Source organism: Myxocyprinus asiaticus, chromosome 21 (assembly GCF_019703515.2).
Source record: "Myxocyprinus asiaticus isolate MX2 ecotype Aquarium Trade chromosome 21, UBuf_Myxa_2, whole genome shotgun sequence".
In the NCBI taxonomy this organism is placed as follows: domain Eukaryota; kingdom Metazoa; phylum Chordata; class Actinopteri; order Cypriniformes; family Catostomidae; genus Myxocyprinus; species Myxocyprinus asiaticus.
This window is the reverse complement of record NC_059364.1, coordinates 33,025,128-33,052,380: the sequence shown is the minus strand read 5'-3', so window position 1 is coordinate 33,052,380 and position 27,253 is coordinate 33,025,128. Positions and strand designations below refer to the sequence as shown.

The following is a 27,253-nucleotide window of genomic DNA, read 5'->3' as shown; positions in this document are numbered from 1 at the left end:
ACATTACAGTGTGACAGAGAATATACAACAAGGTAAGAGTATAAATAGACATATAAATAATAGGACATATAACACAGAATGTGCAAGGTAGAGGTATGTAAATTTTTTTAATTAAAAATGAGTAAATTTACATAATGTACATGACACATGACACATTATTGCACTAGGGGGAGTCCTGAGGCAGTTTAATTGTTCATGAGGAAAATGGCCTGAGGGGTAAAAACTGTTCTTGTGCCTGGATGTCCTGGCACACAGTGTTCTGTAGTGCCGGCCAGAGGGCAACAGTTTAGAGGGAGTGGGCAGGTTGTGTGGGGTCCAGAGTGATTCTACCTGCACGTGTTGACCAAAACTTTTTTAGAAGAATATCTAAGCTCTGTAGGTCCATAGAATGCAATGAATGGTGACCAAAACTTTGAAGCTCCAGAAAGCACATAAAGGCAGCATAAAAGTAATCCATACGACTCCAGTGGTTTAATCCATATCTCCCGAACGATCCAATCGGATTTGGGTAAGAACAGACCAAAATGTAACAAATTTTTCACTGTATATTTTGCCATAGCAGTCTCTTAAGCATGATCGTGATTTCAAGCTTGATTACATTTTCTAGTGCTTGACGCATGTGCAGAACGCTAGATGATGCTATATGAAGTGTAATCGAGCTTGAAATCATGATCACCAAAGAGACTGCTGATGTCAAGATTTATAGTAAAAAGAGTTACAATTTGGATCTCTTCAGAAGATTGATTAAAACACTGGAGTCTTATGGATTACTTTCATGCTGCCTTTATGTGCTTTCTGGAGCTTCAAAGTTTTGGTCACCATTCACTTGCATATAGACCTACAGAGCTGAGATATTCTTCTAAAAGCCAAAAGAAAGAAAGTCATACACACCTGGAAGGACATATGGGTGAATAACGATGAGAGAATTTTCTTTTTTTTTTTTTTTTATGAGCTGTCTCTTTAAAATACATTTCAGACAAAGTATTGAACACCTCATTCTTTTCAACATGCTGTGCTGTTATTTGTCCCATTTTTACAAATTGAAACAAGTTCTCCCTTTGACACAAAAAGGTGAACACATTTGTGAATCAACATTCAATAAACATTCATTTCTTCAGTGTTGCACTTCAGTATGTCCCATATAAGGGAAAAAACATCTCGATTATTTGCATTTCGTGCGATTGTAATTTTTTTTTTTTTTTTTTTTTTTTGGATAGGGACGTTGTTTATGCGAAGAAGAAATAACTCAATGGAAAACCTTAACTAAATGGTACTAAATTGTTTGGGAAAGAGATCAAATGACGTATTTTGGGAGAGGCTTTGAGAGAAGACTTGTGTTGTTGCGTTTTTATTTCCTTATCAGCGAAAATTGCACGACTTCCAAGTTCTGCGTATCTCCTCCGATCCCGTGATGTAGTTGAAGCAATTTTGCGCATGCGCAGCACTGTGTCGCTCAGACTTCTGCACCGGTGAATGAGAACAGAACGGAGGGTAAGCAACGAGCTAGCCTGCATGCTTACACATTGGGTTTAGTTTTATTATTTATGATTTGTCACGGGATCGATTAGCTGTGTTGAGCAATTTGCATCCACCTCTGAGGTGTAAATCCGACTAATAAGTGTAAGAAGGCAAGAACACTAGACAGTGTGCTAATTCATGGGCCTGAACCAGAGAGCACTGCTGCACAACAAACAAAAAACAAAAAACAAAATAAAAAACACTCCAGTCAGCACAAATGTAGTGTAAACACTTGGTCTCATGCTTAATTTAATTGAATGCACTTCTTTGTGATTTCGAGGCCTGGTTACACATAAAAACAGGATTGTTAGAACAGTGTTGTTGTTATGTTTCTACGTTAGCTGTTAGCTTGCTGCATTGAGAATTCGTTCGTGTGCTAAGCTAACTCGCTAGTGCAGGTCTATATATATACTGCGTAAAAATGATCATTTGGGTTTGCTACCACCGTCCCTTTTGAAACCCAAGCCATAGGAATATTAATTGATCTGATTAGCTGTTGATTTGGACTTTAGACTGAGTTTTAAAGTAGGTTGATTTTGTAAATAGTCAGCTTGCGTTGTAAACTGACAGATGGCATTGGCTGTGTTTCAAAACCTAGTGAGCTGTCTACATAGATAACGTTTGAGCATGTTCAGCGCTTATGATAATCAAACATGCTGTCTTGGTAGTGCAGTGCACTTGGTTTAGAAACACACAGTCACTGTATTGTGATTTGTAATGTGTTGAGCTGTTAGTATTAGGGGCCGTTCACACTGGTCGCGTTTTTGCGACAGTCCTCGCTGTTTTTCAGTTGTTTTCCTATGTAAACATGCGCTAGACGGACGTCTATGACGCGTTCGGTGTGAACGGCCCCTTTAGTAAGTGCGAGTTCCGTTCCTACAGGAGATAATCTGCTGCCCGGTTCAGCAGAAAGCGTGAGCAGGTCTTCATGGCCCAGTTCGGAGGGCAGAAGAACCCTCCGTGGGCGGCCCAGTTTGCCGCAACAGCGGTGTCGCAGCCCGGCCACTCAGGACAGTCTCTGGACCTAAACAGTTTACACTGTAAGTCACTGTAAGGTATTTGCTTTATATGCACTTGCTTCACTTTGATTGGTTAATTACAAATAACCCGACTGGAAATGTTAGTCATATATACAATAATAAATATAGCCTAGTATCTGTCTGGATGTCTTTATATGGTTTACATTGACTTGTGTATGATTGCTTGGGTTTGTTTGAATGTAGGTCACATACAAAATTATTTGTTGCAAAAACTATTACAATATCATACGTGTTCCCACATAGCTTTAGGGGTACAGCAGCCATCCCTCTTGGGTGCGTCCCCTATGTACTCTCAGCAGTCAGCTTTAGCTGCAGCCTCCCTCAACTCACAGTCTGCCGCCAACTACCAGCTCTCCCAGCAGACTGCAGCTCTGCAGCAGCAGGCTGCTGTAGCCGCTGCAGCTGCATTACAGCAGGTGAGGCCCTTGCCATGATCATCCACTCTGCACTTTATAAAGATGCAACACCGTAATGCAGTTAGATTAAATGCTAAATGAATCATTGGGTTTTGTTTGGAATATACTAACACACTATTCTCACTGTTTCTGAAGTATGTAGTAAGTAGGCTGTGTATACTGTGGACAGTATGGACATTTTTCCGAATTTCTACTGGATGACCTACCGCAATTGCTAAAATGTGCAGTGTACAACAGCACACTGCACTGAATACTGTATCTTTTTTGACTCGCTATTTTATTGGAATGCTATATAAGAATTGTACTTAAAATTGAATTAAAAATTCAAAGTAACAGTTGCAATGTGTACTGCAACTAAGCTAGTATTTGATTCCGAACATAGCCATTCACATGCAACATTCCAACCATTCAAAAGAACATCCAGATCAAGTAAACTACTTTTATCTGTCCCTCGCTCAAAATGTAAGTCTAAGGGTGATCGGGCCTTTTCTGTAGCTGCCCCTATTCTCTGGAATAATCTGCCTTTGCACATCAGGGACTCGCCGTCGATAGTTGTTTTTAAATCTAACCTAAAGGCATGTTTTTATTCGTTAGCATTTAAGTCAACTGATCATACATTTTCTGATTGTATTAATCTATTTAATAATGTATTATTATTTTGTTTTATTTTCCTTTTTTTTTTTTTTTTTCTTTTTTTCTCAAGGTTATTGTTATGTTTCTTAATGTACAGCACTTTGGTTCAACTCCTGTTGTTTATAAATGTGCTCTATAAATACATTTTGACTTGACTTGATCCGCTGTTCATTTAGAATTTTTCCAGTTACAGTAGACTAAGGCACTTACACTGGAAGTGAATGGAGCCAGTCAATAAATGTTAAAATGCACAGTTTCAAAAGAATAGCCACAAGATGCAAAAATGTAGTCTTAACATGATTTTAGTGTGATAAAATCAGGGATATATATGCATTGCAGCTTTTACTAGCATTACACGTCATGACAATGAAGTTGTAATATTAGATATAACTTTACTCAGATAAGGTTAGCAAGTTATTTTTTCACAATAAAGTCAAGTTTTACTATTGAAACTATTGTGTTTTAATGTTTATCGACTCACCCCATTGTAAGTGCCTTACTATAACTGCGACTTTTGCGACTTTTATTTCTAGTAATTTTTACCCTGACCAAAATGCCATATAATTTTAGCCAATGAAAAGAGCATTTTAGTTGATGATAATGTGTGAAATGAAAAAATGTGTGTCAAACTGTAACAGATCAGACATTCAAATATTTGGAAACATATATAGCCTAAATGATTATTATTAAATTAAACAAGTATCAAATATATATATATATATATATATATATATATATATAAGATGCATTCAAAATACAACTGGCCTAGCTCCTGAAATAATAGCATATAAAATGAAGTATTAGCTATTTTTAAGAAGTTACTGTATTCTGAATTCTTAATGCTTTAGAGACTGTTGTCAAAATTCACAACACAAGTGTATGCAGCTAAACCTACATTAAACTAAAACCTAAACTGATGCTGTTTATTGCGATGTTTAAATCTTTTCCTTAAGTGTTTCTTTGGTTGAATTGCACAGATCTGCATTTCTAGCATGCATAGTGTTTGAGTCCTGTAATGCGAACCCTTCATCCTGCAGTGAACAGTCTTGAGTCATTTGTGTGTTTTATTTTAGTCTCAGATCAATTCAGCCCTGCAGCAGTATCAACAGCAGCAGCAGCAGCAGCAGCAGCAGCAACAACAACAGCAGCAAGCTCAAGCCCCCCCACCTCAGCCACCACCCCAGCAGACCCTTTACAATGTCCCACATCAGGTACATACACTCACTCTCACCCTCACCTCATTTACGTCGTCTTTTAGCTTTTTTAAAAGTGGTTGATGCCCTACTTTTATCATGGAAGTAGTGACTATGCTGTTAAAGGGATTATTGACCCAAAAATGAAATTTCTGTCATCATTTATGTATCCACATGTTGCTCCAAACCCCATGGAGATGTTAGGCAGTATGTTAGTGTCAGTCAGCATTCACTTTTATGGTATGGAGAAAGATTAAATGAAAGTAAATGGTGACTGAGGTGAACATTTTGCCTAACATCTCCTTTTGTGTTCCATGGAATAGAGGAAGGGTTTGGAACAACAAGAGGGTGAGTGGATGATGACGGAATTAAAATTTTGAGTGAATTATCCCTTTAACAATGAGAATTAGAGTTAATGCACTGTATTGATGCACCATGACAGAGGAACTTAAAGAACTGCAGTCAGCAGAGTGGTGACTCAAAAGTGCTGCAGTGCATGATATATTAATCTCGCCATTTTAAACAGCCCAGGCCACTGAGTGCCTGTCTGCATTATTTAACTCAACACTCAGGACTCTTGCAAACTCATCTCACTGGGCCTTGGTAGATGTGGTCTGTTGAAATTATTAACTCCAATGCCATGTATTGATTTTTCAATTCAATCTGTAAGGCCTTCATTTAATTGTGGTTTGAAAAAGTTGATTGGTTCCTTAGTGAAATGAATTGTTTTTCTACATTCCGATGTGTAATTTCTGCAGTGATTTCTTTGGATGACATTTGCTTTTTGTCTTTCCTTCTTTCTGACAGCTCCAACAACCTCAACAAGCCCTGCTTTCACAGGTACGCTGCGTTAGTGATGCATTTGCCTCTGTCTGAGAAAGCATCTCATCTCTCCTTATGGAAATATGTGCAGAAAGAAGCAAGAGAGCTTTTTACATTTCCAGAAGTGCAGAATTCAGGTTGTATGTATTTTGCAGCCCCCTGTCGCCTTGCCCACGAGCTTGAGCCTGTCAAACCCGCAGCAGACGGCCCAGATAACTGTGTCCTACCCGACCCCCCGCTCCAGTCATCAGCAGCAGACCCAACCCCAAAAGCAGCGTGTCTTCACTGGTGTCGTAAGCAAGCTCCACGATACTTTTGGCTTTGTAGATGAGGATGTCTTCTTCCAGCTCAGGTTCGTCATAGTAAATGTGCAGGTTTAGAAAGTGTCTGTCACATCTCATTAGTGAAAAATATTGATTCAACAGATTCAATCTGTTTTTAGGTAAATGGTCATTTCTGCACTGCTAACTGCTTCACAGAATTGCAAAAATATTTACTGATTTTCAATTTGTTTCCTGTCGGGCTGGTCGGGATGATCAAACAAACTGCAGTGTTTTGAAATCAACCATATGGCTTATTTAAATTTGTCTCTTCACATTAAACTAGGATAGGAGAAAGAATTTAAACACAGAAAAGATGACACACTTTACCTTTAATCTAAATGTAATAAAAAATATGCTTGGATCAGTTTATATTCATCTCTGGAAAAGCCTTTACAGGTGTTTAGTATGCATAGCTCTTCAATTACATGTTTCGCATGTGATGTTTCTGCAGTGCGGTTAAGGGGAAAACGCCACAAATCGGTGATCGTGTACTGGTGGAGGCCATCTACAATCCCAACATGCCTTTCAAATGGAATGCCCAGCGCATCCAGACTTTACCTCAGCTGCCCAACCAAACGGTGAGCGCATGGTCTAAATGGATCCACGACAGCAAGGCTAACAAATACAATCTGGCTCTGTTTACACCTGGTATTAACATTCATCTCAGATGGTCTCATTACTGGTGTTCAGCTGAGACATATTACCGTTTACACCTGGTTACCATGCGCCTCAAGTGGATCTACTGTGATCACTTTTGATGAGATGTGATGTTTTGAGCAGAATGCTCAATTATTTTAGTCAAGTACCTGTGTTAAATGAATTTCAGATATGCATGCTTCATCTACATACTCTACATTTATTCATTTAACAGACAGTCTGTCAAGTCTGTGTGTATGAGGTCTTACAAATTGTCTGATCTTGTAGTTGTTATGTAGTTTAAAACCCTTTTTGTAGCACAGTAAGTGACTGATTGATAGGCGAATAGGTCGTTCGCTGTTATCCGGTATGCATCAGGACTAATAAGCATTTACACTAGGGCTGGGTAAAAATATACTTTTCCTGATGCATCGCGATCTTCGTTTGAACGATCTCGATTCTTAAATCTCAAGATCAATCTTTCACTATGTAGCAACCCTCTATAATGCAACCAAATCTCATGCTATTTGACTAAAAATGTCTATGATTAGCCACTGTCTAATAAATGTTCAGATTTCACTCACCAGTGATTGAGTAGTATAGTGGAGGAGTAAAAATATATTTAAAAAAAAAATATATATATATATGCAACATAATATATGCAATTTCAAGACATTGATGGAATAGACTGAACTTGAACATTTTTCTAAAGCTAAAATGTGGCCAATTTGATGAAAACAAATGATAAAATATAATTTGTAAAATTTATATTTTTGAATTGTACCTAGAATGGTTGCCTAGAAAGTTCCTGTTTAATTAAGAGCATAAGCTGAGAGAGAATTGCTTTTATTTGTAAGCAAAATGGACATTGTAACAGAAATGTACCAATATGACTCGATATAGAACTGAATCGAGATCAGAATCGAATTGAGAGCTTGTCAAGTGGAATCGAATTGGGAAATCTGTATCAATACCCAGCCCTAGTTTACAGTACAAATGCACTATTTTCAGGTGTGTTTCTGACAACCTTTTAATTTGGTTTGATTGATCCAATCACAAAATGTTTTAGACCCCATCATACACAAATATACACACATATTTAGCCCTGTCCACTTTGGATTGGATCATCCAAGATGGAGGTTAATACCAGATGTTAACAAGGCCTGTGATATCATTCTGCTTCCACAGTGTGTCATGACATTGCTGTTGATTCCTGTGTTCTTAATCTCCATGTAGCACCAGCAGCCCCAGCCCTTACCTCAGGTTTCCCCACAGCTGTCCAGCTTTTACTCTGAAGCAGGAATGCCGCGCTACTCTGACATGCACTCTGCGGTGGATTCAAGACAAAATGTAACCCTTGCCAGTTGAACCCTGCGCCCCAAATCCCCATCCTCTCCTCCTGCCCTATATCTTTTGCTTGATCTGCTCCTTCACTCTCTTTCACAAACAGGCTTTAGTCACAAGTCCTTCGGTTTCCTTTCCGTCTGCCCAAGACGAGCCGATGTTGCTGCTTTTTCATCCCTCCCTGTTTTACAGCTCACAGCTTGTATGTTGGATGCCAATTTTGTAATTACACATTTTCTTGCAATCCATAGATTGCATTTTTGGCTAATCACACCTGCTGTGCTATTAATGCATGTTGTCTTGGGAGAAAGATGTAGTTGTTTATTTTGTGTTAGCATTCAGTGGGGTTTCAGGTGATTGTCTTGCACCTTTTTTTAAATGTAATACGGTACCACAGCAAAAACGAATATGCTATTAAAGACACTATTTAAAAAGTTCAATACTAGTATAAATATAAACAAATTAAATTAAAACAATGACATGTCGCTTTCAAATATTTCAAAGCAAACAAGTCTTTCAAGTCATTATGTAAGTAAACGATAAGTAATAAAATTGCAAGCAATAGAACAAAGATACAAATTAAGTAAACAGTCCTTGACGTTTTTCAGGTACCTAACAGCAGTATTAAGGATTTTAAGTGAACCTCCAGCTGCATAAATAATCAAATGTAAAATAAAACTACTTAAATGAATGTATTATATTACAAAGAGTACCAAAAATGCCAAACTCAAAGCTTATGACTGTTTACACTCAGATTTATAAGGCAATCATCACCTACAACAGTCTACAGTTATGGCAATTGAAAAAGTCTAGTCATGTGGCTGTCATTGTAATTTACAGACTATAGATTTACCAACAAAACTCCCAAGCCAACTTGATGAAAACACAACCAGAAAGCGCTGTCTTTCTGCTCTTCCTGGAGATCAGCGTAATACTCATAAGCACTCACCATTTTTTCGTTGTGGCGTTTGACATCACTACATCTGAAAACAAACATCACACTGAGCAAGTGCATGATGCTGTTGTATTTAACTAAACAATACTTTAACATACCACAGTGTGCATCCTTTTGAAACGCCCCAGAATGCCTGTGCTCTTGCATTTTTGTCTTGAAAGAAAGTGCTCTTTGTGCTTTTTTAAGGAAGACTTGAAAACCTATTCTGTCTTTCAACAGGGGCCAAATGAGGTAAATGATAACAGCAGTGCTGCCATTTCCTCTGACTCCAGCTATTTCTAACCATTTATTTTCTCTTCACTGGGTTCAGTGCGTCTTGATAACTACTTCAGGCACTTTTTTGCTCCCATTCTTTTAAAACAGGTTGTGTAAACTTTAGGTATTGTAGGCGGATTAATCTTATTTTTTAAAAAGCTTGTTCTATTGCTGCAAGTGGAAAGCTCTTATTTTAATTGTCTAACAATTATTACACAATTATACAATTATTGTACAACAACATGTTTGTGATTTGTTTTGAAAGACAACTGTTGTCTTGGATAGGGCTGGGTGATGTATATCAACAAAAATGTATGATATACTGTACTGTGCAAAAATTTTTGGCACTTGTAAAAAAATTTGAATTGTGAGGATTTCTTCAAAAATAATGCCTTAAATAGTTTCCATTTATCAATTAATGTCATACAAAGTCCTGTTAACATAAAAAAAAGCTAAATCAATATTTGATGTGACCACCTTTGCCTTTAAAACAGCCCCAATTCTCGTAGGTACTCCTGGACACAGTTTTTCTTGGTTTGTTGTCAGATAGGATGTTCCGAGACTGACTCGATGTTCAGTGGGGCTCTCTGTTCTTCTATTCTAATCTATTTTATTTGCAAAAGGAAAGTTTGGGAGTCTAAAATGTATATTTCCTTTTGACACACTTAAGCTGAAGATATAAATAACCATCTTAAGACAAATGTTTTTGTGAAACATCTTATGTGCAAAGACTAATGCACTTTTTATATGACCATTATGTTTTTTAGAGACAGTTTCAGCCTTATGATATTACTAGGACAGGTATTAGAATCTGTTTAGAACCTCTGTAGCAAAAATGCAGAAGTTGCTGAAAATGCATTTAATTTTTGCAAACAACATGGCTGATTGGCTGAAATTATGGTTCCTTTGATTGGATAAAAAAACATCCTTTTTAGCTGTATTAACCAGCCCTATTCTCAAGCATTAGTTGATTGTAATGATATCAAGATCATGCTCTGTCGTCTTGAAGATTCCACATGGCAGCAAACCCATCTCTTCTGCTTCGTCTCTGTATTTTAGAGTCAGCAACCAGGCCCAAACATGATGAAACCTGGTCCCACCATGCTGCAGTCCCTACCCCCTCCCACCACGTTCAGTGTCCCGGCCCAAGGGCCGCCTCCATCTCTTCTGCAGGCCCAGCTCTCTGCAGCCTCTCTGGCCCCGCTGCTGCAGAATCCACCTCAGCCACTGCTTCCCCAGCCACCCCCTAAAGGTACATTAACACCCCTTTGGCTTTCAAAGTGCCACACTTCTACAGAATAGAATATGATCTTTCTCTCTGCTGTGTGTAGATTCTGTGTTTTCAGGGGGTTTACTGCAGCCCCCAGTGCGGATGATGCCTCAGCCACAACAAGTAAGGCGTGTGGACCCCTCTACCCGCTTCCCCAGTCGCAGTGACCGACCAGAGCTCATCCTGAGGAAGGATGACCGCAGGTCAGCGCATAAGTATACACTCATGTCATGCGAAATCAAATTTCCTTGATCTTTTCAGATAAAAGAGTTCATTGTACTATGAAAACATACTGTGGAGAGGTTGTTTTGATTTTAGAATCGCAATCAAAAAAGTATTAAATATTGTGAATCTTTTGAATTGCTGCACATGTTCAAGTTTTATTTTGGCTGTTTGTCTAGTAGGGAGAGAGAGAGAGAGCGGAGAAGATCAAGAGAACGTTCACCCACAAGGAAACGTTCTAGGGATCGGTCTCCTCGAAGGGAACGTTCTCCAAGACGGCCACGCAGAGTGGTACCACGATATACTGTGCAGTTCTCCAAATTCTCCCTTGATGGGTAGGTTTTATGTTTCAGAACAAGAATCTTGACATATATTGAGTTGCAAATGACATTTTTTGTCCCATACAAACAACAATTTTACATTTATTTAGTTGGTTTTCTAAAAATACACCATCATGATGTTTTTGTTATAACAGAATTTTCTGAAGTTGTTTAGATATGTTAAATATGGTATTGTCCAGTAGAACAGTACATTAAGTATATGCCTTTGTTATGACTCTATGTTCTGTTCTGTTCTCGGCAGTTCAAACTGTGATATGATGGAGCTACGACGGAGGTATCAGAGCCTCTACATCCCTAGCGACTTTTTTGACGCTGTGTTTACCTGGGTGGATGCCTTCCCCCTATCTCGACCTTTTACCTTTGGAAACTACTGTAACTTCCACATCATGCATAAAGAGGTGGACTCTCTGGTGAAGAACACAGCTGTGCTGGACCCACCTGATGCCAATCATACCTACAGTGCAAAGGTAACCCCACACAAACATCCCTCAATTATGGTAATCTTTTTTTGTTAATTGATCTGCTAATACTCAGTAAACTTCCTGCCAGGTTTGATTATGTGTTCCTTTACAGCGTGCTGTCTTTTTAATCTCCATGTATGATTAATATTGATGCCTGTTATAGGTGATGTTGCTGGCCAACCCTAGTCTAGATGAGCTGTATCATAAGTCCTGTGCTCTGGCAGAAGATCCAGCAGAGCTGAGAGACTCCTTCCAGCATCCTGCTCGCCTCATCAAGGTACAGCTCTTTGAGTAAAAAAAAACAAAAACAAAACCTCAAAGCAAGCTTTTGTTTGTGCCATGTTATGTAACATTAACTTGTGTTATGAATGAAAATTGTTTTGCACTTGATATACTGTAGTGTTTCACTGGAATAGATGACATCAAAGTGTTAGGGACTATTATTACCAGCAAACCATTATACATTATATTAACAATTATAGGCAACAGACTGCAACAGTTACCACCCACTTTCCAAATGGCCTTGGTTTTAGGAAGTACTTTTCCTGTTTATTTTCACCATAGTTATTTTAAAACAATTCTTCAATAAAGAGTTTTAGGCCTTGAATCGAACCAACCAGCACAGAGATGAGTCCGCAACATTATAACATTTGATTCAAAAAAAGTACTTGATAATCTGAAAAAAGTCAATGGTACGAGACTTTATAAACAAAAGGTAAGACTGTCTCCATTAGCTGTGAAGGAATGAATTAACTACTTATTACATAAAGCATTGTGAATTATATTACTACATCAAAAACTAGTGGTTCACAATATATCGCCGAGGTCAGTAAATCAGCAGATATTTGGTATTTGTAAATTATCGGCATCGGCCACTTATTGAAATGTGATCTGGGACGCTTACCATTCCAAATGAAGGACTTCGCTATTCTATCAAATTGTTTGAAATAAGAGAGGGGACATCTACAGGGAGAGATTGTAACAGGTAGTTTAATTTTGGAATACAATTCATTTTAATAACATTAACCTTCCCACTCATAGATAAATGTAATGAAGCCCACCTGCTCACATCGCTTAAACCTTTTTATTAAGGGGTCAAAATTAACTCTTAACTAAATCATACAAATTTGCTGGGAATAAGATGCCCAAATACTTAATGCCCTGTTTGGGCCACTGGAAGGCACCCGGCTGAAAAGCCGTTACTGGGCAGTATGCTGTCAGAGTCAAAGCTTCGTATTTAGACCAATTGACTCTGTATCCTGAGAACTTAGTAAAGGAATTAATAATTCTGTGGAGGCAAGGCATAGATCTAGTGGGGTTGGAGACAAATAATAAAATATCACCTGCGTAAAGCAAAAGCTTATGCACCATACCTCCCACCACCACTCCTGGGAAATCATCATCCTTTCTTATCGTGGCTGCTAATGGTTCCAGGGTAAGATATAAAGTAACTTAATCCATCAAATAAAAGTATTCCCGAACCTGTATATTTCCAAAACCTTAAAAAGATAATCCCATTCTACCATATCGAACGTCGGCATCAAGTGAGATGGCAGCGACTGGAGTCTGATCATTCTCAACTGACCAATGATATTAATGCAACGCCTAATGCTATCAGAAGAGCTACGGCCCCGAATAAACCCCACCTACTCTGTATGTATAAGAGATGTCATAACTTTACTTAATCGGTTAGCCAACATTTTTGACAATATTTTTACGTCTAGCTGTATCAGGGAAATTGGACTGTAACTCTTACACTCGCTTGGATCTTTGTCTCTTTTAAGAATCAGTCTGATCCGGGCTTGTGTCATGGTTGGTGGAAGCTTTCCATTCTTTATTGATTCCGGATAAACTTCTAACAAAAGTGGAGCCAGTTCTGTAGCATAAGATCTAAAAAATTCAGCAGCAAAGCCATCTGGCCCCGGAGCTTTGCCTGTAGGCAGGACCTTAATTACCTCGCCAAGCTCCTCCAAGGTTATCTCAGAATCAAGATAATTTTTTTGCTCAGTCATCAGTTTAGGGAGATCTAATGGGTTCACAAAGTTTCTAATATCTTCATCAGTAGACGGAAATGTGGAACTATAGAGATCAAGATAGAATTCTTTAAAAGCATTATTAATATCAATGGCCGAGGTAAATATTTCACCACCAGCAGATTTCACTGAGGGGATGGTAGAAAAAGACTCTCTCTGCTTTATATGTCTAGCCAAAAGCTTCCCTGCCTTGTCCCCTGATTCAAAATATGACTGTCTTGCCCTTAATAGCCAAAACTCCACCTTCCGTGACAAAATAGTATTATATCTGTATTTCAATCGGGTCAATTCTTTGAGGCCATCAGATGACATTCGGCGCTTCAGCTCACTTTTGCTTCACTATGATCAAGGACTGAGTCCATCAATAGATTAAAGTCTCCTCCCAATATTATATCATGAGAGGTGCCAACAGCTTGCAACATCCCTACAAGATCTATAAAAAAAGCCCTGATCATCAATGTTAGATGTGTAAATATTAGTCAAAATCAATCTTTGCCCCTGAATTTCTGCTAAAACAATAATGACTCTTCCTAATTTATCTTTAATCTGTTTGAGACATACGAATTGTAGATGTTTACTTATCAATGTACAGGTGCTGGTCATATAATTAGAATATCATCAAAAAGTTGATTTATTTCACTAATTCCATTCAAAAAGTGAAACTTGTATATTATATTCATTCATTACACACAGACTGATATATTTCAAATGTTTATTTCTTTTAATTTTGATGATTATAACTGACAACTAAGGAAAATCCCAAATTCAGTATCTCAGAAAATTAGAATATTACTTAAGACCAATACAAAGAAAGGATTTTTAGAAGTCTTGGCTAACTGAAAAGTATGAACATGAAAAGTATGAGCATGTACAGCACTCAATACTTAGTTGGGGCTCCTTTTGCCTGAATTACTGCAGCAATGCGGCGTGGCATGGAGTCGATCAGTCTGTGGCACTGCTCAGGTGTTATGAGAGCCCAGGTTGCTCTGATAGTGGCCTTCAGCTCTTCTGCATTGTTGGGTCTGGCATATCGCATCTTCCTCTTCACAATACCCCATAGATTTTCTATGGGGTAAAGGTCAGGCGAGTTTGCTGGCCAATTAAGAACAGGGATACCATGGTCCTTAAACCAGATACTGGTTGCTTTGGCACTGTGTGCAGGTGCCAAGTCCTGTTGGAAAATGAAATCTGCATCTCCATAAAGTTGGTCAGCAGCAGGAAGCATGAAGTGCTCTAAAACTTCCTGGTATACGGCTGCGTTGACCTTGGACCTCAGAAAACACAGTGGACCAACACCAGCAGATGACATGGCACCCCAAACCATCACTGACTGTGGAAACTTTACACTGGACCTCAAGCAACGTGGATTGTGTGCCTCTCCTCTCTTCCTCCAGACTCTGGGACCCTGATTTGCAAAGGAAATGCAAAATTTACTTTCATCAGAGAACATAACTTTGGACCACTCAGCAGCAGTCCAGTCCTTTTTGTCTTTAGCCCAGGCAAGACGCTTCTGACGCTGTCTGTTGTTCAAGAGTGGCTTGACACAAGGAATGCGACAGCTGAAACCCATGTCTTGCATACGTCTGTGCGTAGTGGTTCTTGAAGCACTGACTCCAGCTGCAGTCCACTCTTTGTGAATCTCCCCCACATTTTTGAATGCGTTTTGTTTCACAATCCTCTCCAGGGTGTGGTTATCCCTATTGCTTGTACACTTTTTTCTACCACATCTTTTCCTTCCCTTCGCCTCTCTATTAATGTGCTTGGACACAGAGCTCTGTGAACAGCCAGCCTCTTTTGCAATGACCTTTTGTGTCTTGCCCTCCTTGTGCAACGTGTCAATGGTCGTCTTTTGGACAACTGTCAAGTCAGCAGTCTTCCCCATGATTGTGTAGCGTACAGAACTAGACTGAGAGACCATTTAAAGGCCTTTGCAGGTGTTTTGAGTTAATTAGCTGATTAGAGTGTGGCACCAGGTGTCTTCAATATTGAACCTTTTCACAATATTCTAATTTTCTGAGATACTGAAAATTGGGATTTTCCTTAGTTGTCAGTTATAATCATCAAAATTAAAAGAAATAAACATTTGAAATATATCAGTCTGTGTGTAATGAATGAATATAATATACAAGTTTCACTTTTTGAATGGAATTAGTGAAATAAATCAACTTTTTGATGATATTCTAATTTTATGACCAGCACCTGTAATGATTCCCCTGCTCTTACTTGAGTCAGCATTAAAGAAAACATGTCCACCCCATATCTTCCCAAATTTTTCAGCTTCCTGCGGGGAAAGATGCATTTCTTGAACAAACACTATATCATATTTCTTATGTTTAAGAAAAGAAATAACCTTCCTTTTTTTGGGGTGCCCCAATCCATTCACATTCTACGTGGAGAGAGACAATCTACTCATATTAACATTTGACATTTTGACATATTAGAAAAAATAGATTGTGTGTCAAAAACAAAATTATAAAGACCACATTCCAACATTAGAGCAAAAAACAAACCCCGAACTTCCCCTAAAAAAAGAAAGAAAAACGTGTGCATCAACCCTGCGCACGACAGCGCCAACTGGGGTCCGACCCTCTAAACTTAAACAGTCCATGTACGCCTACGAGAATCCCCGTGACAGCTTTGCCGTCGGATTACTCAAATCCGGTGTTTCTATAAAAATGTTGTGAGACAGAATTACACGGCAAAACAAACTCCAGCCAATTGGTCGGAATAAACAAAAAGAGCATGTAGATTCATCCATAAAACTGACCTGAAGGTTTGTTACTCTACAAAATAAACTCCAGCCGCTAGGCAGAACCAGCACAAAAAAAAGCGCTCAGTTTCCTCGAACAGTCAAGTGACTATTCAGTGAGCCGGTCCACTTGGCTGCAACGTGAGTACCACAAGATGACTTACTCACTCCATTGGCTTTATAAAGGACATCGCTTGCTGTGGGCATGTGAATGTATTACAGCCATCCTTAGCATCTATTCTCAGTTTGGCCGGGAACATCAGTGGAAAAGCGACCTTCTGTTGATGTAAAAGTTTCTTGCATTCCTTGAATGTTTCTTTCTTGTCGAATTTGAAAAGTCTGTGAACAAGAAAATGCTGTGGTTTTTCCAAGAAAGCCTTCCTTTACTCCTCGCCTCGCATAATACAAGATCTTTATCGGATTATCTCAGAAATTTGGCCAGAATTGATCGGGGCCTGTCTCCCTCTACGGATCGCCAAAAAGGAAACCTGTGAGCTCGCTCGATTTCCATCTTATGGCCTGCTATGTCGAGCAGATTCAGAAGGAGCCCATCCAGGAATTTCACCATATCCTGACCCTCTTCAGCCTCAGGAATTCCTACGATTCGGACAATATTCCACCGGCTATGGTTCTCCATGTCTTCCAACTTCTCCCAGACACGCTCCAAATCCACCTTGGTCACTAGCAGATTAGCAGATAATTCCCTCTCCAATGACTCCAGATTATCGAATTTAGTTTTATTCAGTCTTTTTGTGAGAAAATGCAATTACTAATGCGCACATACTCTCTGTGGTTTCTGGACTATTGTGTGTACTGTTGTTATTTCCTTCCTACTAATGTATTAAAATTTCTTTATATGCAAACAAGTACTAAAATTGGAAGACTAAACAAAAACCAGGAGAAACTGCTATGTACCATCTAAAACACAAAATCGTGTTTAAAAAAAAAAAAAAATTGTGTGAACGTTTCAGTAAATATAATGCTAAATGAAAGTTAATTAATTTTTTAGACAATGTCATTTTACGATTATATTCAATTGTGTGATATGTCGGCATTGGCATCAGCCATTAAAAAATAATTTACTTACCCTAACTAATGTTAGACAAATAGCTTGATAGGTAGCTAGATAACGTTACATAGTCAGCCTTTACCATCTTGTGAAAACTCTCCACGGTTTCTGTTTCCATGATAATGGCAACATCTCTGATTGGTTGATTTCTCTTCAGGATTATGGGTAGTGTAGTACTTCACTTGGAATTCAGCAATTAAATGAACATGAATTTATAAATGAATGCAAATCACACCACTTGTTGCTTCTAAGGAAACATATTCCATCTTTTAACAAGGTATACATGTTCATTCACTTATAATCAATTTTATGGAGATTTTAAATGCCATTTTTATTTCCTAAACCCTGCTGTTGCAGTCAATTAAAGGATCTGTACAATGACATTAATTTTCTTGTACTCCTGGTCACTAAAAGATGTTTGTCCATTTTAATGGTGATATGGGTATGTTTTGTGTCACTGGTGTTGGGGAGCTGACTGTGGTGTCTCTGTCCTATTCCATTGCTGAACGCATTGCTATGTGGAATATTATGTTATCTGATTTTGTCTCTCCCTGTGTCCACCGCATTCACACAATGCCTGTGTGGCAGCAGCTTTCTTGTGTTGAATACTATTTAATCCCTGTGTTCTTTGTGAACTCATCTGTTTTCAGTTCCTGGTGGGGATGCGAGGAAAAGATGAGGCCATGGCCATCGGGGGTCACTGGTCTCCCTCTTTGGATGGGGCTGACCCTGAAAACGATGCCTCAGTCCTTATAAAGACAGCCATACGTTGTTGTAAGGCTCTGACAGGCATTGATCTGAGTTTATGTACCCAGTGGTAAGTACAGACACTTTCTCCGTTTGTGCTGATGCTGCATCTGTTATCTCCATGTGTGCATCTCTTAATATTAGGCCTTAGCATCAGAAAAGGCCCGATATACAACACCCAAACGTCTGACCCGCTGCATGGTTTTGACACAGCAGTGAATCTCCTGACATGTTTGATGCTTTTGTATTTTCTTAATTTTGATTCTAATTTGATTTCTTTCTTTTGTTATGCAATGTGTACGCTAATGTGTGTGGCAGTCCAGCCTCTCTATCTATGTGGTGAATGCATTGATTGTTTTGCTCCGAGAGCAGAGCCGGAGGAGTCGCCGCCATCGCTACTTTCTGTTCTCTATGACCTTTGTCTTGTGTTAAATATCTTACATATTTAACTTGCTTTTCACTGTCTCAATCTGTCCTTCTTTCACACCCCGGGGGTTTGTAAGCTATCTTTCACAAGCAACTGGTTCAGATTCATGAGTGCCGGGGGGTGGGGCCTGAGGCAAAGAGGGAGGGCTTTTTGTTTTGTTTAGTTTATATTGTCTGTCGACCTCCCTAATACGTGGCTGCCGTTCATCCTGAGACAGTGCCATGGAGTTTTGCAGACTGTATTTTCATACACTTCTCATTCGGGAGGGAGGGTTGTGTAACCACAAACGGGTCGCAAGGGGATCGGATCTTTCTGTATGTGTGTGTTTTGGGGAAAGTGTGTGAAATTGTGTGATGTCTCACAGAATGTTTCTTTCCAACGCGCCTCTTCCTTTGCGACAGGTATCGTTTTGCAGAGATACGCTATCACCGCCCTGAGGAGACTCACAAAGGGCGGACAGTCCCCGCACATGTGGAGACAGTGGTTTTATTTCTCCCGGATGTTTGGCATTGTCTTCCTACCCGCTCAGAGTGGGAGGGCCTGTCCCGTGGACTCAAGGAGCAGCTGGCAGAGAAAATCTTGGCTGAACGGAAGGAGGCTGATGGAGAACAGGCACTGAACGCTAATCCCTCTCTTCTCATTTCCGCTTCTCACAGGCACAGGAATAGACAAACAAAACACTAAAAAAAAAAAAAAAAAAAAAAAAAAAAACACAAAGAAACAGACAAGTATCACAGGCATCATACAAACCCACTTTTACCATCCCTTCCTGTCATCCCTGTCTCATCCCTGATCCTCCACCCCATTTCCTTCTGCTCTCCCTCTCTCACGCAGTCACACACAGCGGAAGAGCTTAGGTCCTACTTTAATGACACATGCATCAACTGGTAAACCAGCTTCCAGCTTTAGCAATAAAGCACAATTACTCATCTGATGGCCGTAGGGCCCTAATTTAGACGGCAATGTAACACTGACTCAGTTGACCCTTCGCTAAGCCCCCTTGGTTACTGTTGCTTGCTCTGACAAGCTTTGCAGAACTTCCCATAGGAATAAATGGGAGATTGTTGTGAACGGTGCAGTTTTTGGCTAAATATTATATTATAAATGGAATCGATAATATTTTTTTAATTCTACAGTAATTTGGTTGAAAACTGTGAAGACTGAATCAGAATTGAGGTAAATGATTATCAGTCAGTTGAAAAGAGAGAAGCGTCATTTGATAGCGATTACACACCTGATAACATTAGTGTAAGTGAACAGAACTGCTCATTACGTCTCATAATAAACTCACTATGATGCTGTGAACTATTTATTTACTATCGCCTTTATTAAGACCTGAATCAATCAATACATAAATGAATTACCATTAAGTTTTTTACTTTGAAAAATGTTGGTGTCCTTGCTGATGCCATACATATAAATTTAGGAATGAAGGCTGACAAAGTTTTATCCGTAGCCCTCATTAGCTTTTTGAGATTTGTTTAAAAAAATTTTTTTTTTTTTTTAAATAAAAGTGACCCAGAAACATGCAAAAAAATTTGGATCATTTATATAAAATTCGTCATAAAACTACTCGAACACGCGTTACTCCTGTAAACTCTCGTTGGAAAAAAGCAAGCCTTTGTCAGAGAAATTGTGACAGTTGCTAAGATAGGATTGGTCAGAAACGCCTTTAAGGCGGAGCATCACGGAGGGTCAATTACCTGATTCAACATCTGATTAAAAACTTTCCAAGTCAATTTGTGCATGATGAAGAACCAATGAGATTTGGGAAATGAATACTGGAATCTGGAGAGCCAGTTGTGTTTATGTTTGTGTTTTTTTTTTTTTTTTTAGAATGTTTTGTTATCTGAATAATTCAATGCCTGCTGAGCTCCAAATATTCTGAGTTCTGTCTCTTGTCTGTCTCTTTTATTTTGATTTATGTTATTCTCTGATTGGATTGTGTTTAGACCCTTGTGGATGTGATTTTTCCAGGGAGGTTGGTTTATCCCAGGACAGTTCTGACTAGGTGAAAACAAGCTAAAAAGCAATAAACTTGCTAAAGGTAGCTGTAGGGTGTCCCCACACACATGAGTTTGGAGACCATCTGTGAGTGCATCTGTCCCCATGTCCATCTCTTGAACCCACTGTCAATGATTATCTTCTTGTATTCCACAGAACTGGCATTGATTGGCTGATGAGTGGGATATGGATCTGTTTCTGAAAGCTAGAGAGCTTCCGTGTATCCTAGCAATGGATATTTTTTTTACCCAATCAAGAACTCAGTAGGAGGAGACAATGAGAGACAGTTGTGACCTTGCTTCTTGCACGGATCAACTTTTGTTGCAGAAAACTCATTTGGAGTCAGAGAGTGGCGTTTTAACACTTTTGTCCTTTTTTTCTCTCCCTCTTTTTTACACATGTGCAATAGGAGGAGGAGGATAAAGATGAAGATGATGCAAAGGAAGTCACCACACCGACTCATTGGACTAAGCTTGATCCGAAATCAATGAAGGTAAGATGACTTATCAGCAACAGACCAAACTATCTATTTTAGTCCTGGGGAAAAGTACCTAAAACGGTACTTAGTCCCTGCAGTGGGAAAGGGCCTATTGTCTTGTCATCCCCTAGATGTACATTTCCTTGAAAGATCGCATTGTTTGATAAGTGCAGTATTTAAAAAAGAAAATGCATTTACAAATTAGTCTAGGTTACATCACAGCATGATTTGCCACTTGCTATTGCTTGTGTCAGGCGGTATTAGGGGAGGGCAATTCTCATTCTAGAGAGCATTTTATTTGAAAACAATTTATGTTTTAATTTAAATGCCCCTACGAACAAGATGAGTCTTAAAAATTTTAGTCTATTTTCTTGGAAGAGATAGTAGATTTAAATGTGTGTGTATATCTGCTAAACTTTCCTCATTTTTGCTGTGCTCAAATATTTTAATTACTGTGTATTGCTCTGTGAGTGCTTGTGTAGAGTACAACTTGCTCGCAAGCCAGCGTGATAACATCAGTCTGTCCATTGAGAATCTTATTGGAGACTAGTAGTGTAATAATTTAATTCAATACATTTCAAAGATTAGTTCTTAGCGTGCAAATGGAAATCCGTTTGTGCAATCTCTATAAAATTATTTTTAAGGAAATCCTTATCCTCTAATTATAAACAACTGAAAAGAACATGGTCAAACAGTGTGGGAACCCTGACTTTTTGGAGGACACTTCCATATAGATGGCCTTAAAGGAATATTCTGGTATTCACTTCCATTGTAAGTGCCTCATTGTAACCTCGATTCTTTTAAGAAAAGTAGGGACGAGTCGAAATAATTTTTTGTTCGATTGATCTTAACTTGTATTGAACCGGGAATATTTCTTTAAAGCTAATAGACATGGACTAAATACTACAAAACCCCCAATTTTGATTTTAATCTGATTTGCACCATAGGTGAATGACTTGCGGAAGGAGTTGGAGAGTCGTTCTCTGAGCTCTAAAGGGCTGAAGTCACAGCTAATCGCTCGCCTCACCAAACAGCTGAAGACAGAGGAGCAGGTAGAGGAGTCCAAGGAGCCGGAGAAGCCTGAACCTCCATGCGTGGAGGAGGTTGAGACCTGCAGACTTGAGGATGATAGAGAGGTGAGAGAGTTCAGAGGATTCTGCACTTGTGGAGGGTCTATCAGATAAATCAGATCCAAACATGAAAATGTTTCCTTCCAGGAGGAGGAGCGTAAGCGGCAGGAGGAACAGGAGCGCCAGCGCAGGGAAAGAAGGTATGTTCTGCCGGATGAGCCCACCATTATCGTCCACCCCAACTGGGCTGCAAAGAACGGCAAATTTGACTGCAGCATTATGTCCTTGAGTGTGCTGCTGGACTACAGACTGGAGGATAATAAGGAGCACTCCTTTGAGGTGAGGAGCGCTGCATGGAGACAAACCAACTTAGAGAATGGAGAGCGATAGTTCACCCAAAAATAATACATTCTGTGTTATGTATTATGTTGCTTCAAACCGGCCATTCACACAGAACAGGTTTTTGCGTTCTGTCTCTGCCATTTCTTTTTTGTTGGTCTGTGTACACATGCGTTTAATTGACGTGTTTCTCTTGCATTGCATCTTGCTGTTCAACTTTTAAAAATGCATCATGAGACCCCTGCATTCCTTTGCATTAGACATCATAATGAATAAAGACCTAACTTTCATGTATGGTCTCACTTCTGCTTGTCTATTGGCTTCTGTTTCAGGTGTCTTTGTTTGCTGAGCTGTTTAATGAGATGCTTCAACGAGACTTTGGCTACAGGATTTACAAAGCACTTGCTGCTATTCCGAGCAAGGATGAGAGGAAAGAAAAAAAAGAGAAAGCTAAGAAAGAGGCTGAAAGGAGGGACATAAAGAAGGAGAAGGATGAAGAAAATGGAGAGCCTGTCTCAAAGAGAATGAGAGAAGATGATGAGAAGAAAAAGGTGGGTGCATAGTTCTAATTGATTTGCCTTAGATGTGCCTTAGTGGCATCATGGTTGTTCAAATGAATTTCATTTGAAGGTTGGGGATTTTTAAATACATGAGTAATCCATCAGCGTGACTTTATGTGTGCTGAGTGTAGGATGAGGAGAAGGAGAGAGGCATTAAGAGAGAAGAATCCAAAGATGAAGATGATAATGAAGATGGAAGTAGCAACAACAACGCTGATGAATATGACCCCTTAGAGGCAGAAGACGCAGACGACTACGATGATGATGGTAGGCCTGAAACTATTTCACAAGCAAATGCATCTGGTCTTAAAACAGAGGCTTCAGTTTATGTGACTCAGTATGTTTACATGCAGTTTAAAAGTGAGATTTCAGTCAGAATAAATAATATGTTGTGTAAACGCTTTAATCACATTCTGATTTTTTTGAAGTAGGTCTAACAGACCTAGATGATGCGATTGTAGCTCGAATTCGCCCAGCATGTATGCACGTAAAAAGACCACAATTGGCCTCGGCGATGGGCGTATGTTCTGAAAGACAGACGTGATACGCTCCATGTATTTAACCCGGTCAAACGCAACAAACAAGGTTGAGGTATCATGACAAATGTTAGGTATGTAAATTTTAGATGGATGAGCAAACCGCATTCATCTTGTTGCAGCTGAAAGAGCTAAACATTCTTAAAAAACAAGGAAGTGTATACACAAGTCACCTAGAAAGCTTGAAAAAGCATGCTTTATGCAAAAGGTCAACCGGAAAACATCTACGTCACTTTCTTCAAATATTCAATTACACATTGTGTCATGTATAATTGAACAGACTGATGAAGATTATAACTGCGCATGCAAACATTTCTACTGTCAGAACTAAAGACAGAGGTGATCTGTTGTGTTCTTTAGATAAAGATGATGAAGACTCCAATGGGAGAGACAGAAGAGATGACCGTCGAGATGACCGAAAATCCAAAGACAGATCTTCTAAAGATAAAGTGAGTTCTACACACATCTCCTGCAGCATACAACTTTCCTCATAGTAAGTGAGGTGAGGAGTGGGATTATTCATTTTATTGCTTAAATGTCTTCATCTGTCTGTTTGTAGGATGAGAAGAAAAAGCAGATGTTGACGTTTAACAGGGATCTGCTGATGGCCTTTGTGTACTTCGACCAGAGTCACTGTGGCTACTTGCTGGAGAAGGACTTGGAGGAGATCATGTACACACTGGGCTTGCATCTCTCCAGAGCCCAGGTGCTGCTGCTGTGCAGTGTTTAGTGTTGAGATGTTCTAGAGTAGATGTCATATTTCATTTGGAGCAAACGAAAAGGAGACTTTTGAGGGGCAAAGTACAGTCCATTTAATATGTTGTGCTGTTTTGTTACTTGGATGTTAATTGTTCAGCTGAGGAAACTTTGAAAATAGCCTTCAGGCTAATTTGCAGTGGGCAAAAAAGACTCAATTTAATGTTTTGACAGCCAGATGGAAACCAAGTACACAAAAGTACAATGTATTTAAGTGGACTGTACATTGTCCCTCAGCCTTGTTTTTAAATATGCAATCTATTCTGACTAAAGTCTGTTTTAGCAGGTTTAAAAAATCTAGGTTAATCTGTAAAATCTGTAATTAATTATTCACTCGCATATAGTGCTTGCATAAATTTCAAGATTATCAGTAAAGGGAAGAGAATGTAGAAGCTCTTTCAACACCTCTGGATATATTTTTTTTATGATTAGCTGTAATTTCAGGTACAGTATTGTTACATAGCATAGCGTAAATTGCTTTGACCTATTGTGGACCGATATACCGGTTTTACCAATTAATCGGTATCGATAGTTGCTTTTTTTGGTGATAGTTTGGTAAGTAGCCTATTTAACTATAGAGCATTGTAATGGAGCCAAGTCTCTGTTATTTAAAAATAAGAGTCACCGGTGTGTTTCGGGATTGTTTATAGTTAAAAGTTATGCACAAAATTTCTGGTTATTATTGGGATTTTAATTGAACAATAAACTGCATATGGGAATTTTGTCATTTTGGGCTCCTGTGGCCTCTGTGTCTGTGCCCGTCATAGTAAAGAAAAACGAATTGTTTTTTTTAAACTTTCTATGAATCGTTTTTAAAAACAATTGGCCGATTAATGTGTTATCAGCCTTTTACTACCTTAGTTATCGGTATCGGCTAAGTCCACTATCGTTCGCCATCTAATCTATTTTGTGCTGATTTTTTCAGGTGAAGAAACTGTTAAACAAACCTTTGATTAAAGAGTCCTGCTACTATCGCAAGCTAACGGACCGGCCTAAAGATGAGCCCAGTCCTACACTGACCCCTGATGCTCAAATAGACAACCTTTTAGGTATGGAAAGAGGATGATAGCTGGAACTGAGATGCCTATGTGTAACTCGAGATTACATCTCCATCATCCTACAGTAGACTGAAACTGATTTGTGTGTGCCCACAGGTAACCAAACACTGCTGCCCAGTCAGAAGAGCAAGCGGGAATTGGTGGAGAGTTGCGAGTCAGGTAGCCTGATTGTCTACAATGGAGCCATGGTGGACGTGGGCAGCATGATGCAGAAGCTGGAGAAGAGTAAGAAAACCAGAGAGGAGATTGAGCAGAAACTCATGCAGCAGGACATTAAAATGGGTAATGATCTGATATGTCTTATGTGTATTTGAACAATAATGTCAGTGACGTTAAAAAGGCATGTTGACCATATTTACTTTCTAAATACATGATCCTGGTTTAATTGTGCATGATTCATCAGTACACGTTATTTCTAGTCATGGAAATTCATTGATCATTATGTTTTGGAACCCTGAATTTCAGTCCTGGTATAATATTTTTGTTGCACTGAAGTAACATTAGTTTTGCCAATTTAACCTTTTTGTTTTGCAGAGGAAGATGCAAAGCATACAGTAGAACTAGAGGCAGCTAACCGTAGTCTTCAACGCGAGCTGGAGGAGGTGAAGAACAGTTTAAGGGACACAGAGAACAACCTGAGAGCATCAGACCAGCAGAAAGGCAGTTATGAACAACAGCTCCACAGCACAGTCTCCAACCTTGACACCATCATGAAGAAAATACAGAGTGTTTTATCAAATGTATGAACCTACCGTACACTTAACTTTGTCTGTTTCATCACTATGAGATCTGTAATCTCCTATAATCTGTCTACTAAATTGTCTTCTCTCTACTTGATGCAGGTCGATCCCTCAGAAGATGGTGACCATAAAACACAAGCTAATGGCTCTGATGAGTGAACTCTTTAGCTCATCCACATCTTAGTCCCCCTCATATATGTAAATAAGCTCGAAACGTACTCAATTCTGAAGCTAATTTTATTTTGATACATTTTTTTTCCTTGTACAAAGTTTTAATGACAGCGGAGCTAACCAAACTCAATTATATACGTACACATTCTTTGACAAGTTAATTTGATCAGAATAATTGCTTTCAATAAACACTTAACAAGCTCATGTTGAATAATTAGTTCAAATGATGTAAAATTGTAATTCGATTAATGTTAATTCAAATAAGCTTTTTTTTTTCTTTTGCCTTTGCTAGTAATTTTAACATGTTTTCCTTATCAGCATATTTTCTTGTTGAAATAATACATGACTTGTGCCAGTATGTGTGAGTTATTAGCAGAGTTTATTTAGCAATAAAACTGTTATTTATGTTTAAATTGAGTTTAGAAAAATCAGTTAGGATTTTATTAGGAACTACAAGGACCTGCTTTCTGATCCCTTTCATCGTTACAGTGACAAACAGTGATCGATAGTTAAAGTTTTGTTCAATATCTTTCATTTGTTTTGCTGACTCGTATCCCACGTCTCTATGCATGCATCTAAATAAGTGCATGCATATCAGCTCGGTTCCTGAATATTCCTTGCACAATTTTTTGTTCATTTGATCCCTTAATGCTTCGTTCTGTGATCCTTGTGTAATCCTACCAGGGTAGCTTTGTGTGAATGTGGCCATGTTCTTATTCATTGCAAACAAAACCAGAGCCCTGTTATTGATGCACAAGTTTGATCTGGCTGAAGTCAGATCCATTATGAGTCTTGAGTACTTCATAGAATATTTCCGAATGATTGTAGTGTTTCAGAATAGTGTGAATCGAAAACTGTGCATTTTCCTGTAATTGTTTTGAAGGCGGTGAATTCTTCTGTTCTGATTTATTTCTATTAGAAGCCCACTAAAGATGAGACTGATTACAGTGGGTGGTTTCTGCTTGGTGGAAATGAGCCCAAAGCAGCCAAGTGCATATTATTTTTCTGTTCTGGTTGTACTCCATGGTTGTCCTGGTTAAAAAATAAATAAAAGTGATTCATTTTAATATTTCACCAAAAACTTTTT

General features: G+C 38.9%; 1 protein-coding gene across 3 annotated transcripts; it reads left to right on the top strand.

Moving 5' to 3' along the window:
- The first annotated feature begins 1,401 nt into the window (after positions 1-1,401).
- Positions 1,402-27,253, top strand: LOC127412472 (cell division cycle and apoptosis regulator protein 1-like). 3 transcript variants are annotated; one of them, XM_051648862.1, is made up of 26 exons: positions 1,402-1,491; positions 2,401-2,558; positions 2,802-2,974; positions 4,681-4,818; positions 5,608-5,640; positions 5,778-5,974; positions 6,397-6,523; positions 7,818-7,931; positions 10,195-10,387; positions 10,467-10,608; positions 10,810-10,962; positions 11,210-11,435; positions 11,593-11,706; positions 17,931-18,097; positions 18,856-19,066; positions 20,868-20,951; positions 21,884-22,072; positions 22,154-22,345; positions 22,678-22,896; positions 23,037-23,172; positions 23,802-23,890; positions 24,001-24,147; positions 25,123-25,246; positions 25,352-25,537; positions 25,790-25,995; positions 26,098-27,253. In XM_051648862.1, exons 2-26 carry the CDS (start codon positions 2,447-2,449, stop codon positions 26,152-26,154), a joined length of 3,729 nt encoding a protein of 1,242 aa, XP_051504822.1. In that variant the 5' UTR covers positions 1,402-1,491; positions 2,401-2,446; the 3' UTR covers positions 26,155-27,253. The 3 variants fall into 3 exon arrangements, with proteins under 3 accessions (XP_051504822.1, XP_051504821.1, XP_051504823.1); XM_051648861.1 differs by having other exon boundaries at positions 10,807-10,962; XM_051648863.1 differs by lacking the exon at positions 7,818-7,931 and having other exon boundaries at positions 10,807-10,962.

Excerpts from the sequence above, each read along its gene's own strand:
- LOC127412472 (XM_051648861.1), top strand. The coding sequence starts at position 2,447 with ATGGCCCAGTTCGGAGGGCAGAAGAACCCTCCGTGGGCGGCCCAGTTT. Across the intron at positions 10,388-10,466 it reads TCCCCAGCCACCCCCTAAAG|ATTCTGTGTTTTCAGGGGGT; the intron begins GTACATTAACAC and ends TGCTGTGTGTAG. Across the intron at positions 11,436-11,592 it reads ATCATACCTACAGTGCAAAG|GTGATGTTGCTGGCCAACCC; the intron begins GTAACCCCACAC and ends TGCCTGTTATAG.